The sequence below is a fragment of the Choloepus didactylus genome, chromosome 8 (genome assembly GCF_015220235.1).
Source record: "Choloepus didactylus isolate mChoDid1 chromosome 8, mChoDid1.pri, whole genome shotgun sequence".
NCBI classification, from domain to species: domain Eukaryota; kingdom Metazoa; phylum Chordata; class Mammalia; order Pilosa; family Megalonychidae; genus Choloepus; species Choloepus didactylus.
This window is the reverse complement of record NC_051314.1, coordinates 14,030,212-14,046,996: the sequence shown is the minus strand read 5'-3', so window position 1 is coordinate 14,046,996 and position 16,785 is coordinate 14,030,212. Positions and strand designations below refer to the sequence as shown.

The window sequence follows — 16,785 nt, the reverse complement described above, 5'->3', positions numbered from 1 at the left end:
CTACTGAACTCACAGAAATAAAAAGGATATAAGAGGATACAATGTCCTGTATGCCAACAAATTAGATGACCTAGATGAAATGAACAAATTCGTAGAAAAGCAACCTACACTGACTCTAGGTGAAACAGAAGATCTCAATAGACCAATTACAAGTAAAGAGATAGAATCAGTCATCAATTCTCCCAACAAAGAAAGCCCTTAACCAGATGGCTTCACAGGTGAATTCTACCAAACATTCCAAGAAAAATTAACCCCAATCCTGCTCAAACTCTTCCAAAAATTGAACAGGAGGGAACACAACCTATCTCATTCTATGAGGCAAACATCACCTTAATACTAAAGCCTCATAAAGATATCAAAAGAAAAGAAAATTAGAGACCAGTTCCTTTTATGAATACAGATGCAAAACTCATGAACAAAATATTTGCAAATCGAATCCAACAGCACATTAAAAGAATTATACACCATGATCAAGTGGGTTTTATCCGAGGTATGCAAGGGTGGTTTAACATAAGAAAATCAATTAATGTAATACACCACATTAACAAAACAAAGGGAAAAAACACACTATCATCTTAATTGACACAGAAAAGGCATTTGACAAAATCTAGCATCCTTTCTTGGTAAAGAACACTCAGAAAAATAGGAATAGAAGAAAACTTCCTCAGCATGATAAAGAGCATATATGAAAAACCCACTGCTAAAGTGATACTCAATGCCGAAAGACTGAAAGCTTTCTCTCTAAGATCTGGAACAAGACAAGGATGCCCAGTGTCACTGCTGTTACTCAGCATTGCACTGGAAGTTCTAGCCAGAGCAGTTAGGCAAAAAATAGTGGAAAGGAAGAAGTAAAACTTTCACTATTTGAAGATAACATGATCCTATACATAGAAACTTCAAAAAAATCAACAATAAAGCTACCAGAGCTAAGAAATGAGTTCAGCAAAGTGGCAGGGCACAAAATCAACATGAAAAAATCAGTAGTGTTTCTATACACTAGTAATGAGCAATCTGAGGAGGAACACAAGAAAAAAATTCCATTTACAATTTACAATAGCAACTAAAAGAATCAAATATCTAGGATAAACCAAAGATGTAAAGGACCTATACACAGGAAACTACAAAACTTTGCTAAAAGAAGTGAAAGAAGATTCAAATAAATGGAAGGACATTTCATGCTCATGGATTAGAAGACTAAATATTGTTAAGATGTCAATTCTACCAAAAATGATTTACAGAATCAATGCAATCCCAATCAAAATTCCAACAGCCTACTTTGCAGAAACAGAAATGCCAATTATCAATTTATTTGGAAGGGTAAGGGGCCCTGAATAGTCAATATCATCTCGAAAAAGAATGAGAGAGCGAGCGGCGCCGGCGTCATGTGACTGCCCGGAGTTGGTGCCAGGAGCCAGAGGGGAGCCAGGAACGGAGCCGCGCGGAGCCCGGGCCCGAGCCGGAGCGCAACGCAAGCGCCCGCCGAGCCGAGCCGAGCCGTACCGCGCCTGTCGCACGCGCGCCCATCCCCGTCCCCTGCGGCCGCCGCCGCTGCTCGGACTGGAGCGCTGACATTACTGCATTCGCGGGACTCAAGGAAGCCCGGAGCCGGGCCTTTATTTCTTGTCTGCTGCGCTCAGCACCGCGGTTCTCAAAGCCAAACACCAGAGCACCTTAGAAGGTTTAGCTAAAAGAATGCTCATGTTTGACCCAGTCCCTGTTAAGCAAGAGGCCATGGACCCTGTCTCGGTGTCATACCCATCTAATTACATGGAGCCTATGAAGCCCAACAAGTACGGAGTCATTTACTCCACACCATTGCCGGACAAGTTCTTTCAGACTTCGGAAGGCCTCTCGCACGGAATACAGATGGAGCCAGTGGACCTCACGGTGAACAAGCGGAGTTCGCCACATTCGGCCGGGAGCTCCCCGTCCTCGCTGAAATTCCCGTCATCGCACAGGCGAGCCTCCCCCGGGCTGAGCATGCCCTCGTCGAGCCCACCGATGAAGAAGTACTCGCCCCCTCCACCTGGGGTGCAGCCCTTTGGCGTGCCGCTCTCCATGCCACCAGTCATGGCTGCCGCCCTCTCCCGGCACGGAATACGAAGCCCAGGGATACTGCCGGTCATACAGCCTGTCGTGGTGCAGCCCGTCCCATTTATGTACACCAGCCACCTCCAGCAGCCGCTCATGGTCTCCTTGTCGGAGGAGATGGAGAATTCAAACAGTAGCATGCAAGTACCAGTAATTGAATCGTATGAGAAGCCTATATTACAGAAAAAAATTAAAATAGAACCTGGGATTGAACCACAGAGAACAGATTATTATCCTGAAGAAATGTCACCCCCTTTAATGAACTCAGTGTCCCCCCCGCAAGCGTTGTTGCAAGAGAATCACCCTTCAGTCATTGTACAGCCCGGGAAGAGACCTTTACCTGTGGAATCTCCAGACACCCAAAGGAAACGGAGGATACACAGATGCGATTATGATGGATGCAACAAAGTCTACACTAAAAGCTCTCACTTGAAAGCACACAGAAGAACACATACAGGAGAAAAACCCTACAAATGTACATGGGAAGGATGCACATGGAAGTTTGCTCGGTCTGATGAACTAACAAGACATTTCCGAAAACATACTGGAATCAAACCTTTCCAGTGTCCAGACTGTGACCGCAGCTTCTCCCGATCTGACCATCTTGCCCTACATAGGAAACGCCACATGCTAGTTTGAAGGCCACCGTCTCCCACCTCAGCACAACTCCCCACTCTCCTGGCTCTCTCTCGGTCCTCCCTCCCATTATCTAACTCATTTTTTACATGTACATTTTAATTTTGATTCAGCTGGTCTGAGTCTCTGAATTTGTATCATTCAAAACTTCCATATGGTCAGTAGTAGAGTTTCTCTAATCTTTCCTTCTCCTTACCACGGGTCAGACCTAAAGAATGTGAACACTTTTTTTTTTTTCCTGGGGATGCTAAGCAAACCCTTCTTACAAATACGTTTAATGTACTGAGAACAAGGGAACTTGTAAACTAACATAAACAATTGTCGATTTCTCCATGTATTCCTCAAAAGAAGTCAAAGTAAATGTATTAGAATTATAACAGTATCCAGCCTGCTAGTCCTTGCCAGAGGCATTCATTCCTACGTGCCCTGTGATCGCATTTTGTGCTCGACAGTGAAAACAGTGGTGGACCCTTTCCAACATGCGGTTAGTTAGAAGTGCAGCAAGACATCAAGCTAGTTCAGTCCAGTCTTCATTGCCCTTCGCAAATCTTGCTTGTCAGCCTGGATTTATCACTTCATCTAGATTAAGTCCTGTAATCTCCTTCGTGCTCGTAGCTCATGGAGGTGTTTGCCACCATTTGGAGACAAGTCAGAGCTGCTGATTTAGGTGGATGATGTGCCTGTTCAGCATGGAGTGGGAGCAAAGGGGCATTGCACAGGGGAGATGCAGAGGGGGCAAAAGGAAGCCAGCAGTTCCTCCTGGGTTAGAGTTTGTCAGTGAGGTTTCAGCATTTGGCTAGATATGCAGTGCATTCCCAGAGCCTCAGTCTTTATGGATACTAAGCTGCCAGATACCAGCGGGGTTATCCATGCAACCATCTCCATTCCTGCAATGTCCAAATATGGATAATCAAGCATTGATTGTAGGGACTACACAAGTATTTACCCATTAATGGTAAATATATTTTGGGTAAGAGTATGGGTAGTCTTTATTTTACCCACCCTGCTTATGCTTTTGTGCAAACAGGGAAATGTTGAGTGGTAATTGTATTCCCCTATCAAAATGATCATATAGCTTTTATACAGATTCTCTTCTGTGAGAACTGTAAGGTGACAAATTGACTCTCAATTGTGATTATGATGCATATCAAATAATCATCTGCTAATAGATTCATTCAATTTAAGATCAAGAGACACTCTTTGTAGATACAACTAGTTATGAAGCACACAAACCTTTATTCTTGGGACAAATTTCTGAAGAAGATAGAAAACTACAGTTCAGGGATTCATATATATTGCTTAAAATTCCCAAAAGTTTACTTTTGGAGCTGGCAATCTCCTATCACTAACAAGTATCCTGTCAGAAGAACAAACTGAAAATGACTCGTGTTTATGCTGAAGATAAATAGTACCATTATTCTGGGGAAGTTTTTCAAAAGCTGGCTTTTGAGTATCATATTCTAAACGCCCATAAAAATAATCCATGCATAGAGATGCCATTTGTCCTAAATTGGAAGAAAGTGGACAACAGTGGTCAAATGTGGGTGCATATAACCAAGTGTGCCTTCATCCCTTGATAAAGGATGGAGTTGGAGAAGAGAGAAGAATGGAATCCTGAAGATGCATCCCAGCCACAACTCAGGATCCAACACAACCTTGGCTGGGAGGAAGGTTGTTTAATCCTTTTTTAAAAAAAAAATCAGTGATTCTGGAGGCCTGTGACTTGTGTGGGGAGCTTACTTTGATGGCGCTATGCTAATAAAAGTTAGGTGTAGGGACTGTGTGTCCAGGAGATCCAGCCCCGTGAACCAACAGAAAGGAAATGTAGTTGAGAAATGAAAAGTAATTTGTTATCCTGGCACTTGGGTTTGATTTTCTTTTTTTAAGCACTGCAAAATTTGTTTAGAATATTAATTGGGCTATTTTTTTTCAACTATGATATGAATTGAGGGATAAAAATGGCTCTTGGAAAACTAGGTCTGTGTAATCAATGCTTAGTCACATTCATGCCAAAGTGTTCATTCCTTAAAATGGTTCTACAACACTGAAGAATCAAGTTGGAATGCAAGGAACTTTTTTGTTTTGATGGAGATAACCAGTGTATGTGTTCCAACCCATATAGAAGAAAAAAGGGGGTTGAGGGAGGGTGGGCAAGAAAAGATAAAATTCATTTTTGAATGAGCTTTGAGTGTTGAGTCCAGTTAATAGAAAGTTTCATGGGTTGTCTTGAAATTTGATGTGTTTGTTATGGCATATTTAAATTTTGCAAAAACTCTTACTTAATGTAGCTTGTTTAGATTATGTTAACAGTTCATTAACAAAGAGCCATTTTAATTGAAAGAACAACAACCCAGAGAGGCCAGTCTATTCCCATGCTGTCTATATACTTTAGTTACCAATTGGCCCTTACCAAATTTCCTTATATATATTTGTATTTTACTATGATAGTTGGGGAATTTAGTCTCTTAGTCATTTTTAGCTGTTATTGTGGAAGACCTTAAATACAAGATAATCTTAAAACGCCCTTGAACATATGGATTTAATGATGTACCATGTTACTATCCATGGTGATTTTAATTGCAATATTTTAAATATTGAGAATGATTTGTAAACATGATGTTAGTGTCATGTAAATTGTTTATTATAGAATTTCTTGGATTATTACCCAAGTGTCCTCTAAGGGATGAAGTCAGAAAACTTAAAATCTGAATCCATCATACTATAAAGTTTCAAAATGTGAATATACATCCTAAGTGGGCATTACCATTCTAAATTGTTTGGTCTGAAGAATGTGTTAGCAGCATAGCTATGTTCAGTTAAGGAGATGCTAAATTTGCAGAAGTTTCAAGAGCCTTAGAACAGATTTGCAGGGGAACTACATTATGTACATTTATATTTTATTAAACACCCATCTGCACTATCAGTATTGCACTAATGTGGAATTTGAATGACCATATTGCTGATACTGTGTACCTGCACATCATTCCTGATAGATTGTTTTAAAGACAATCTCAGAGAGCTAAGATGAATAATTGGATTTGTTTGAAAATATACAGTAGTCTTGAAAGAATTCCTGTCATACATGAAGTCGCTCAGAGTTGTCTTTATTCTCTTCTTGGTCAAGGTTAACAATTGCTAAATGATTGCAAATTCACTTAAATAATACATTTACAAAGCCATTTTACATGCATTAAATGAGGGCTACAACAATATTATGTTTTAAAAATACTAGCACTTTTTTTTTTTTTTTTTTTTTTGCTGTTATGTACTTAGTGTTAGAGGGTCAAAATAATCTTTCTGCTTAGCATCTCTTAAACCATACCTGCAATATAGCAGGAATATTACATTTACAGTACTTTAATACCTGTATAAACTATGCAGAAATTTTTAATAAAGTGTAATATATTTTATAAGCTAATAAGACTGAATGGGTAAAGGTTTTTAGCATGCAGTAGTATACTTCAAATACTGAAACATTTTGGTAATCTTTCTTACTAAAGATGTGAATGTTTAATGTACCTTCTCTGTTTCTACTCTGTAGTCCAATGGGAATTCAGTAATGACATTTTGTCATGTCAAACTGTGAACATAAATTTGTACTGTACAGTCCTCATATACTATATACAGTATGCAATATATGTATTATATACTTGTTAATAAAACCACCAGAATATTAAAAAAAAAAAAAAAAAAAAAAAAGAAAAAGAATGAATTGGGAGGACTCACACTCCATGATCTTAAACCTTATTATACAGACACAGTAATTAAAACAGCATGGTACTTGAAGCCCCAATACATCAAAGTAATTTGGGCAGAGGATAAAGAAGTATTTGAAAAGCCCCCTAGAGGGAGACACAAATGTAGAAATATTAAATTTACCCACCTGGGGATTTCCTTATCTTCTCACACACATTGGGGACTACCAATTTAGCAGGCTGAGTCCTCGATCTTGGGGCTTGCCCTTATGAAGCCTGTTACTACAAAGGAGAGGCTAAGCTTACTTATAATTGTGCCTACGAGTCACCCCCAGAGAACCTCTTTTGTTGCTCAGATGTGGCTTCTCTTCTCTAAGCCAACTTGGTAGGTGGACTCACTGCCTTCCCCACTATGTGACACATGACCCCCAGGCGTGTAAATCTCCCTGGCAACGTGGGACATGACTCCCAGGGATGAGTCTGGACCTGATATCAAGGGACTGAGAAAGCCTTCTAGGCCAAAAGGGGGAAGAGAAATAAAACAAAGTAAAGTTTCAGGAGCTGAGAGATTTCAGATGGAGTCAGGAGGTCATTCTGAAGGTTATTCTTATGCATAATATAGATATCCCTTTTTAGTTTTTAGTGTACTAGACTAACTGGAAAGAAATACCTGAAACTGTTGAACTGTAACCCAGTAGCCTTGATTCTTGAAGATGATTATATAACTATATAGCATATATTGTGTGACCGTATGATTGTAGAAAATCTTGTGGCTCACACTCCCTTTATCCAGTGCATGGACAGATGAGTAGAAAAATGGGGACAAAAAATAAATGAATAATAGGGGGGGATGGGTTGTTTTGAGTGTTCTTTTTTACTTTCATTTTTATTCTTATTTTTTTGAAGTAATTAAAATGTTCAAAAATTGATTTTGGTGATGAATGCACAACTATATGGTGATACTGTGAACAACTGTACACTTTGGATGATTTTATGGTATGTGACTATATCTCAATAAATTGCAAGAAAAAAGAAAAACAGCTTAATACTGGCACAAGGACAGACATATACACCAATGGAATTGAATTAAGAGTTCAGAAATCGACCCTCATATCTATGGCAAACCGATGTCTGACAAGGCTGAAAAGACTACTGAACAAATGGTGCTGGGAATATAAGATAGCCATATGAAAAAGAATGAAGGAGGACCCCTATCTCATACTACATATAAAAATTAACTCAAAATGGATCAAAGACCCAAATATAAGAACCAGGACTATAAAACTCCTACAGGAAAATGTAGGGAAGCATCTTCAGGATCTTGTGTTAGGCAACAGTTTCTTAAACTTTACACCCAAAGCACAGACAACAAAAGAAAAAATACATAAATAGGACCACATCAAAATTAAAAATTTCTTTGCAAAGGACTTCATCACAAAAGTGAAAAGACAACCTACTCAATGGGAGAAAATATCTGGAAACCACATATCTGATAAGGGTTTAATATCCAGAATATATTAAAAAATCCTACAACTCAACAATAAAAAAAACAAACAACCCAATTTAAAAATGGGCAAAAGCCTTGGACAGATATTTCTCCAAAGAAGATATACAAATGGCTAAAACGGACATGAAAAGATGCTGAACATCATTAACTATTAGGGAAATGCAAATCAAAACCACAATGAGATACTACTTCACACCTACTAGATGGCTATGATCAATATAAAAAAAAAAAAAACAGTAACAAGTATAGCAAACATGGAGAAACAAGAACCTTTATACATTACTGGTGGGAATGTAAAAGGGTGCAGCCACTGTAGCAAGCAATTTGGTGGTTCCTCAAAGTTAAACATAGAGTTACCATATTAGCCAGCAATTCCATTCCTCATTATAGAACCAAGAGAACTGAAAACACATGTTCACACAAAAACTTGTACATAAATGGTCACAGCAGCATTGTTCATAATAGCCAAAAAGTGGAAACAATCCATATGTCCAACAATTCATGAATGGATAAACAAAATGTGGTATATCTGTACAACAGAATATTATTCATCCATAAAAAGCAATGAAGTACTGATACATGCATACATAACGAATCTTGAAAACATTATGCTAAGTCAAATAAGCAAGAAACAAAAGGCCACATATCATATGATTCCATTTATATGAAATGTCCAGAACAGGAAAACATCCATGAATAATGAAAGTGATTAGTGGACACCAGAGGCTGGGGAATGTTGAGTGACTTCTAATGAACAGGAAATTTCCTTTTGGGGTGACAAAAATATCCTGGAATTGGATAGTGGTGCCAGTTGCCCAATCTGGTGAATATACTAGAACCCACTAAATTGTACACATTATTATGGTGAATTTTATGGTATGTGGATTATAACTAATTTTTAAAATAGAGGGAAATATTTACTCACTCTAGCACTAAGGTTCCAATTAGTCCTAACACTTTTACTATTGGACAAGAATTGAAAATACAACTCAAAAAAAACCCACAAAATAAGTTCTCATGGAAACAATTCTCATGTTCCTAGCTGTTTGTAGTCAATACCAACCAGTAACAAATTAGAATGGCAATCTATGAGTAAAATGCTCACTCTCACTACTAAATCCACAGAAGTATTCAAGCTTATCCTAACAAGTGCTTTCCTTCAAGTGGTTCTGAAGTTCAATGTATAGTAAGACAGGAGGTATATGTAGTCCAAAGTGCCATGCTTAAAATTATTACACTCTAACATGTCAATTCTCTAAGAAATTTACTATGTCTATTGCTATTTAATAGTTAAACTACCACTGCTTTTCCTACAGTTAAAAAAATACAAACCCTGTACAGAGAATCCCAACATAACCCCCACACAGACACCCAGCTCCACCAATATTAATATTTTGCCACATCTGCCATATCATTCTAATTATCCATCATCTATCAATCCATCTGTCTATCTGTCCTTTCATTTACTGAACACTTGAGTTTAAGTTGTATACATCATGCTCCTTAAATACTTAATACTGCCAGTGATGTTTCCCAGGAACAAGAATATTCACTTATGAAATCACCTTAAGTGCAGTTATCAAGTTCAAGAAATTTAACACTGATATAAAGCTTACAATCTGTACTCCTACCAGTCCTTTCTAAGCCATCTCCTGGGTGCCATTCAGTCACCAATTTTTGTTTCTTGTAGACAAGAACATAAAGCAATTTTTCTATGAAAGGTTTATTTACAGTGGTGAAAAAGTATTTGTTCCAGTATGACAATGAATAAAGACTGCATTGGGTTGCTGTAATTGTATACTTTTTACTAAACTTGTTTATATGGATTTTCAAAAGATTGAGAAATACAAATCCCGTATTCATTAAAATCTTAGCCACCATGCAAACTGTTGGCTAAAATTATCAAATTTAAACAATACATTTTGAAAAATGATATGGGAAAGATGTAAGCACATTTCATTATATTTCTGCGTTACTGATAGTTTAATAAACTATTCATAATATTCTGGGGTATGGAATGTCTGGCTAGTAAAATTCCCATAGATACATAATTACCACACATATATACACTTTTTACAAATAATCAAATAATTTAAATTCAAAAAGGTATACTTAACACTGAGACTGCACTGAACTTTATCATTTTCTCATGATTCATGAGACTGTTCACTCATGAACTATAATTTTATAGTAGAAGGGGAGAAATGCTAATTCTTTTAACATTGTAGAATATCAGCCACCAAATCATCTCAGTATTCTATACACTCTTCCCTACTTCACCTCCTCCTCCTCCCTATAGAATTATTTTATGACCTAGATTTTTGTATTTCATATAACTATTTCCCTCTAGACAGTATCCGAAGATTCTACAGTCTGGAAACACTTCCTTAGATTTATAACTAAATTCCAATCTAATTATAATTATGAATTACAGTTACATTATTATACCAAATTGCCATGCCTGTTTTATTCATTTTATTCATTTTCTATGAAGTATCAATTTATCCAAAACCCATGTGTTAGTTTTACATATCCTTTTGACAAAAAAAAAAAATACACGGTTCTGTAAAGCGCTGAGGAATGAACACAAGATTAAAATGGAAATAACTGTCCCAGAAGAAAGGTAGGTAGTACATTTAAGAATATCTTATCCCCCACTGCTAATTTAAAATCATCCATTATAAACTCTTTATTTTTATTGACACACTGTATAAACTCCTTTAACTGTTACCTTGGTCTTTCCCAGCTTCATCGATGTGTTGAAATTCCCTTAGAGTTTGAAGGTTACAGAAGCCCTCTCTGCAATGCTGAATAACCTTCTTTGATCCATTCTTGATAAGATAATCCATCAGTGTAAGGGATTTATATACATGGCGCCAGTTCTTCCCGTGATCACTGAGTCTCTGCCATAGCATATTCATAATCTCTGATAGAGAAATCGTGTTGAAAGTAAGATCACTAATATCTAACATCAGAGAACTTGAAGGACCCCAGGGATCATTAGAAGTCGCTTCTCTGACTTTTATTTCAGCATCTGAGTAATTTTTCACGAAGTTTTTTACTTGCCTCCTGAATGCCATAGGTAAGACAAGTTTGAAGATGGAATTGGGGATTGGTTTACAAAACTCTCGACAGGTCACCAGTCCCCAGTTCTGCTGCTCCCAAATACAAATGATGGATCTCCATGTTGACAAAGTATCAATTTCCTGCAAAGGAAAAGCACAAAAATATGTAAGTTAAACATTTTTTTTTTAATGTTTGTGGAAGAGCAAATCAGTCTGAAAAATCTAGTTTTAGTTTCTAACTTATCCTCTCACTTAAATCAGCCAGAATTTAGGTTACTATATAAATTTTCCTAGGATGAGAATGGGAAAATCCTTCACTGGGACTGATTGATAGTATCTAAAGAAATACAGATGGTCTTTCTAGCCCTAAAAGTTTCCACAGAAAATATCATTCAACTTCTTTGACCATTATACCATAAAATGATTATTAAAGCATTGCACGCACAGTGGACAGGTTAGTATAAGAAAAATGGAACTTGGGCTCAGATATCTCATTATGGTTGGAAAATATTTTAAATGATGGTGAGGACTGAGTCTTAGATGACCAAGTGACCCTATAATTGTATTCTTTGCAGAAATACAAGCCTTTAAAATCAGATCTAAATATGGTCTGCTTACTCCTTAATCTAAAATGGGGGGAGGTGGGTACAACTATTAAGACAAATGGTAGTACCTCAGGGGACTACATAGCTAACTCACGATTCCCTGAACCAATACTTTAGTCTAGATAGGACTGGTAAGTTCAAGGAAGGGTGAATTACTTTCTTTACTCAGCTTTAGAAAAAGAAGTTGTTTTTTTTAATTCACTTTAATTGAGATATATTCACATACCATACAATCATCCATGGTGTACAATCAGCTGTTCACAGTACCATCACATAGTTGCGCATTCATCACCCCAATCAATTTTTAAATGCAATTTTATTGAGATATATTCACATAACATACAGTCCTTCAAAGTGTATAATCAGTTGTTCACAGTATCATCATATGGTTGTGCACTTATCACCACAATCAATCTTTGAACATTTTCATTACTCCAAAAGATAAAATGAAAATTGAAATAAAAAAGAACATCCAAAACATTCCATTCCTCTCCTCCCCCCATTGTTGATTTACTTTTTTTAAAATTAAATTCAGTTTTATTGAGATATATTCACATACCATACAATCACCTATGGTGTACAATCAACTGTTCACAGTACCATCATATAGTTATGCCTTCATCACCCCAATCTATTTTTGACCACTTCCCTTACACCAGAAATAATCAGAAGAAGAAATAAAAGTAAAAAAGAACACCCAAATCATCCCCCCAATCCTTATTTTTCACTCAGTCTTTGTCCCCATTCTTCTACTCATCCATCCATACACTGGATAAAGGGAGTGCAATCCACAAGGTTTTCACAATCACACTGCCACCCCTTGTAAGCTTCACTGTTACACAATCATCTTCAAGAGTCAAGGCCACTGGGCTGGAGTTTGATAATTTCAGGTATTTACTTCTAGCTATTCCAATACATTAAAACCTAAAAAGCGTTATCTATATAGTGCATAAGAGTGTCCACCAGAGTGACCTCTCAACTCCATTTGAAATCTCTCAGCCACTGAAGCTTTATTTTGTTTCATTTCACATCCCCCTTTTGGTCAAGAACATGTTCTCAATCCCACGATGCGGGGTCCAGATTCATCCCCGGGAGTCGTATCGCACATTGCCAGGGAGATTTACCCCACTGGGAGTCAGGACCCACGTAGGGGGCAGGGCAGCAAGATCACCTGCCGAGGTGGCTTAGCTAGAGAGAGAGGGCCACATCTAAGCAACAGAGGCATTCAGGGGGAGATTCTTAGACACAGTTATAGGCATTTCCCTGTTAGACTGTGCTCTAAGATTCAATTCTGAGTTTACACTTTGCAGTTGCCTCCATATTGGTGAGGCATTATAGTATTTGCCTTGGTTTCTGGCGTACTGCTAAAAATGCTGTCTACAGGATCCATTCACCTCCTGGCATGTCTCACAGCTTCACTCCTTCTCGTAGTTGCTCAATATTCCATTGCATGCTGTGGGAATTTGTTTTTTGTGCTGCTTGTCTTGCAAAGGCAGAGGAGGTGGAGGCGGCCAATTTTCCTCCTTTTTAATTACATCTTTTTTTTTTCAGACTCCTCAGGGGGAGCCCTGGGCTGAACGAACAATTGAAAGGGACATAGGGCAGTACGAACTAGCCCCCAGGTCATTTAGGTTGAGATGGATATTTTGCTTCCTAATTCATGTTTCTTCTTAAGGACATAGCTGACCAGTTCCCAAAATTCCAATCTAAAGTGCCTCCGCTGGGAAACCAAGTACAATAAGCTTCAATAGTTTGAAGTAGATTAAGTAACTGAGTTTCTTTTACAAGGCAGTTAGCCGCCTTTAAATGCTGTTGTAAGGTTTTAACATATAGAGATTGTTCCTTTGTAAGTCCTGAGTCCATGATGAAAGAAAAACTCTCGCTGAAACTAAGCATGTTGGCAGCTATCCCAAGCGGGTGCCACTGTTCCTTACTTTAGGGATGAAAAATTGTAGTCCAGATGAAATTTTCTCCTTCTAAACGTGCTGATTGCTTCACCTGGAAATCCTGATGCTGCGCCTCACACGGGGCACCAATTGTGGTTTTCTGTCCAGCAGTTACCACAGTGATGCAATGAATTACTTGAGACAAAGGTCAAGAGAGGCGAGAGTGAGAACAACTCAAAGTAGAGTGTCCTCCCCAGCAATTCTCATCTCGGTTTTTATTGAGATTTTCGGGGTAGGGAGACGTGCTGGCACTTAAAGCTGTTTAAGGAGGCAGGAGGGGAGGCAGGACATTTTGACCTTAATAACACAAAGATCAACAGGCAAGTAGACAACAGATAAACCTGGCCTTGGGAGTGGAATGAACTATGTGCAAGAACATAGCGTAGCAAAGTGAGACATTCTAGTTTACAATATTTTATCTACAGTATGCATACACCACAGTTCATCATTCTGTTCCTCAGTCAGTGTACCCTTAGGCATCTCCACCCATTGCAAATCATGAATTCTGCCTCCATAAACACCAATGTGCAAATGTCCATTCATGTCTCTGCTCTCAGTTCTTCCAAGTACATACCCCATAGTGAGGTTGTAGGACTTTATGACCCCTACATACCTAGCTTCTTGTGGAACCACCACACTGACCTCCAGAAAGGCTACACCATTCTGCCTCCTCATCAACAGTAAATGGGTACATCCCTCTCTCCATGTCTTCTCCAGCACTTTTACCCATATTTATATTTTTTCCTACAATTTTATAGATATATTCACATACCATACAATTATCCACAGTGTACAGTAAGTTGTTCATAGTTTCATCATATAGTTGTACATTTATCACCACAGTCAGCACTTGAACATACTGATCACTAAGAAAAAGTTTTTTGGGGCGAATAATAAAAAAGATAATAAAAAGGAAAATAAAATGTCATACAGTACAACTCAATTAATTTTTGAATGTTTTCCTTACACCAAAAAGAATAAAAATAAGAATAAAAAATAAAAGTAAGAAAGAACACCAAATCATTCCATTCCCCCATCCCATCTTACTTTTCATTTAGTTTTTGTCCCCATTTTAAAAAAAAGAAGTTTGAGCTTAGGGTTAAACAGTGTCAGCAGTAAGATTCAAACAGAAGGATTTCCCTAAAACCTGGAATGATCGGCATGTGTCTGTCAGCTCTCTAATCACACACACACAGTCTCATTTGGGTTGATAAAGTGATATGCTTATTACTTCTAGGGAGTATGTGGCCCCCAAACCTTAAATGATGCTTGGGACTTGCCAATTCATAGCTCACATGAAACCATTCCCTTTCCTCTTTCATTACTTTGCATTAAGGTGGGTCAGTTAATTTGCAATTTCCCTAGTGAATCACCAGACCAACCGCCACAAAGATAATGTACCAAATTGATTTCAAGCCCTGACAAGCATCCAGACCCAAAGAAGACTAGATGATCTAAAATAAGAAACTGCACACATACAAAAGAAAAACTGTTAAAATCCATAACAAATGTGTTTATTTTTAGTTTTGTTTCTCCATCCTAATATTCTCTACCCCAGCTCAGATTTGATTAATTTCTCTATGTATTTTTAAGGAACACATAAATTTTCAGAAGCATCTTAAATGAACTATCACTTTTTTTAAAAAATGGAGAAGGGGTATAATTAACCTTTTTTATAAAAGTACGACACATCTTCAAATAAGCAAGATAGAAACGTATTGGTTTAATTAAGATTTCTCAGAAAGAGACTATCATCAACCCACAGAAGAAAAGAGAAGTTGTGTATTTTTACAACTTCCTGATTTTCTCATTTGCACTTCAAATATGAAATTTTTATCTGACTCACTCCTGTGGTGAAAACTTGATTTATAATGTGTTTCAATAAGCTATTAAAATTTTCAATCATTAGGGCTTTCTTTTTCTATTCTCCTTTTTTCCCTACTACCAAACTCACTCACTGTAGAGATGCACTGTGACACTGGCCTAAAGCAACAAATATTGATGTTTCCTTGCAAGCCTATTTAAAAATAAAAAATAAAAAAACACAATCCTGTTAGAATCATTTGTTGGAATTAAACAGCTGTCTTTAGAACCTCTTTTTTTCCTTTTTGGAGAGCTATGTATCTATATTTTGGAAAGACAATCCTAATTTTTAGATCTTCCTATATTCTCTAACCTGCATTTTAAAAAAACTTTCTTCAGAAAATGTTTTCTTCAATGAATTTTCTGCCCTAGAAAAATATCAAAATAAAAGCCTGCTATTATATACAGTAGTTCAAAATGGATGTGCTTGATAACATACCAGAATTGAATACATTACATATCAGTAGAAAAACCATAAATAAAAAAGTGTGGATAAATGAATATCATTTACTCATGTTCAGCACTTTGTGACATGAACAAAGAATATGTAAGCCACCATTCTACTATTGTTGTTTTTACAGACTAACAAGGAGTTCAATTAATTGTGTTAGTTGTAGATTACATGTCAATTTATTATGTATGTTAGTCACCTGACTACATACAAATGCTCAGTGTACTCATACCATCAAATATAATTATAGTGATGGTACATTTGAGACAAAATTACCCAAGAGGTAATTGCCCAAGAGGGTAAATTTCTACACCTGAATCTGTTTTCTGGCTACCCCAATTTCTATATTTTGAAATGGAGGGAAGAAGCAGAGTATTTCATGTCACAAATCTGTTGCCTCTTCTGAGAGACCTTCACCAACCTCACTAACTACTTACAGCTCCCCATCCTGCTCCTTTCAGCATCACTTTATTTCTTTCATGGCACTTGTCTTATGATCTTGTATCATGTACTCATGTATTTGTCCATTTGCTCATTGCCCTTCTCCACCACCAGACTGGAAGTTCCTTGAGGGCAGGGACCTTGCACATCTTATGAACCACTGTAATCCTGTTGCCTAACAGGTATCTGGTACATAGTAGGTACTCAAGAAACATCTGTTGAGCGAATGGCCAAATGCCTGAACCATTCTGCCTTGGAATCAACCTGCATTGATTCTACAGCTTTGTATTAGAAACATGACATTTAAAATATATAACCTAGCCTATGAATTGTCAAGTAAAATTCTGGAGTTTTGAGTGAACATTTTCAAATCAATCAACAAATATTTCTTGAGTACCTGCCATTTGTACAGCTTTGTGAAGGCTATAAGGAATATAAAAATTAAAAATGTTTAATTTGGTTAAGGAGATTTATCCCTTAAATAA

The 16,785-nt window shown here is 37.4% G+C and overlaps 2 protein-coding genes across 2 annotated transcripts in view; one reads left to right on the top strand and one right to left on the bottom strand.

Moving 5' to 3' along the window:
* Positions 1 to 11,009, bottom strand: part of ENTHD1 (ENTH domain containing 1) — a 195,165-nt gene extending 184,156 nt beyond the window's left edge. Inside the window, 1 exon segment of the mRNA XM_037847074.1 lies at positions 10,661 to 11,009. Coding sequence (XP_037703002.1) covers positions 10,661 to 11,009 — 349 coding nt within the window.
* Positions 1,369 to 3,104, top strand: LOC119542372 (Krueppel-like factor 3). The gene has a single exon (XM_037847075.1). The coding sequence runs from the start codon at positions 1,693 to 1,695 to the stop codon at positions 2,728 to 2,730; it is 1,038 nt and encodes a 345-aa protein (XP_037703003.1). The 5' UTR covers positions 1,369 to 1,692; the 3' UTR covers positions 2,731 to 3,104.
* Positions 11,010 to 16,785: the final 5,776 nt, after the last annotated feature.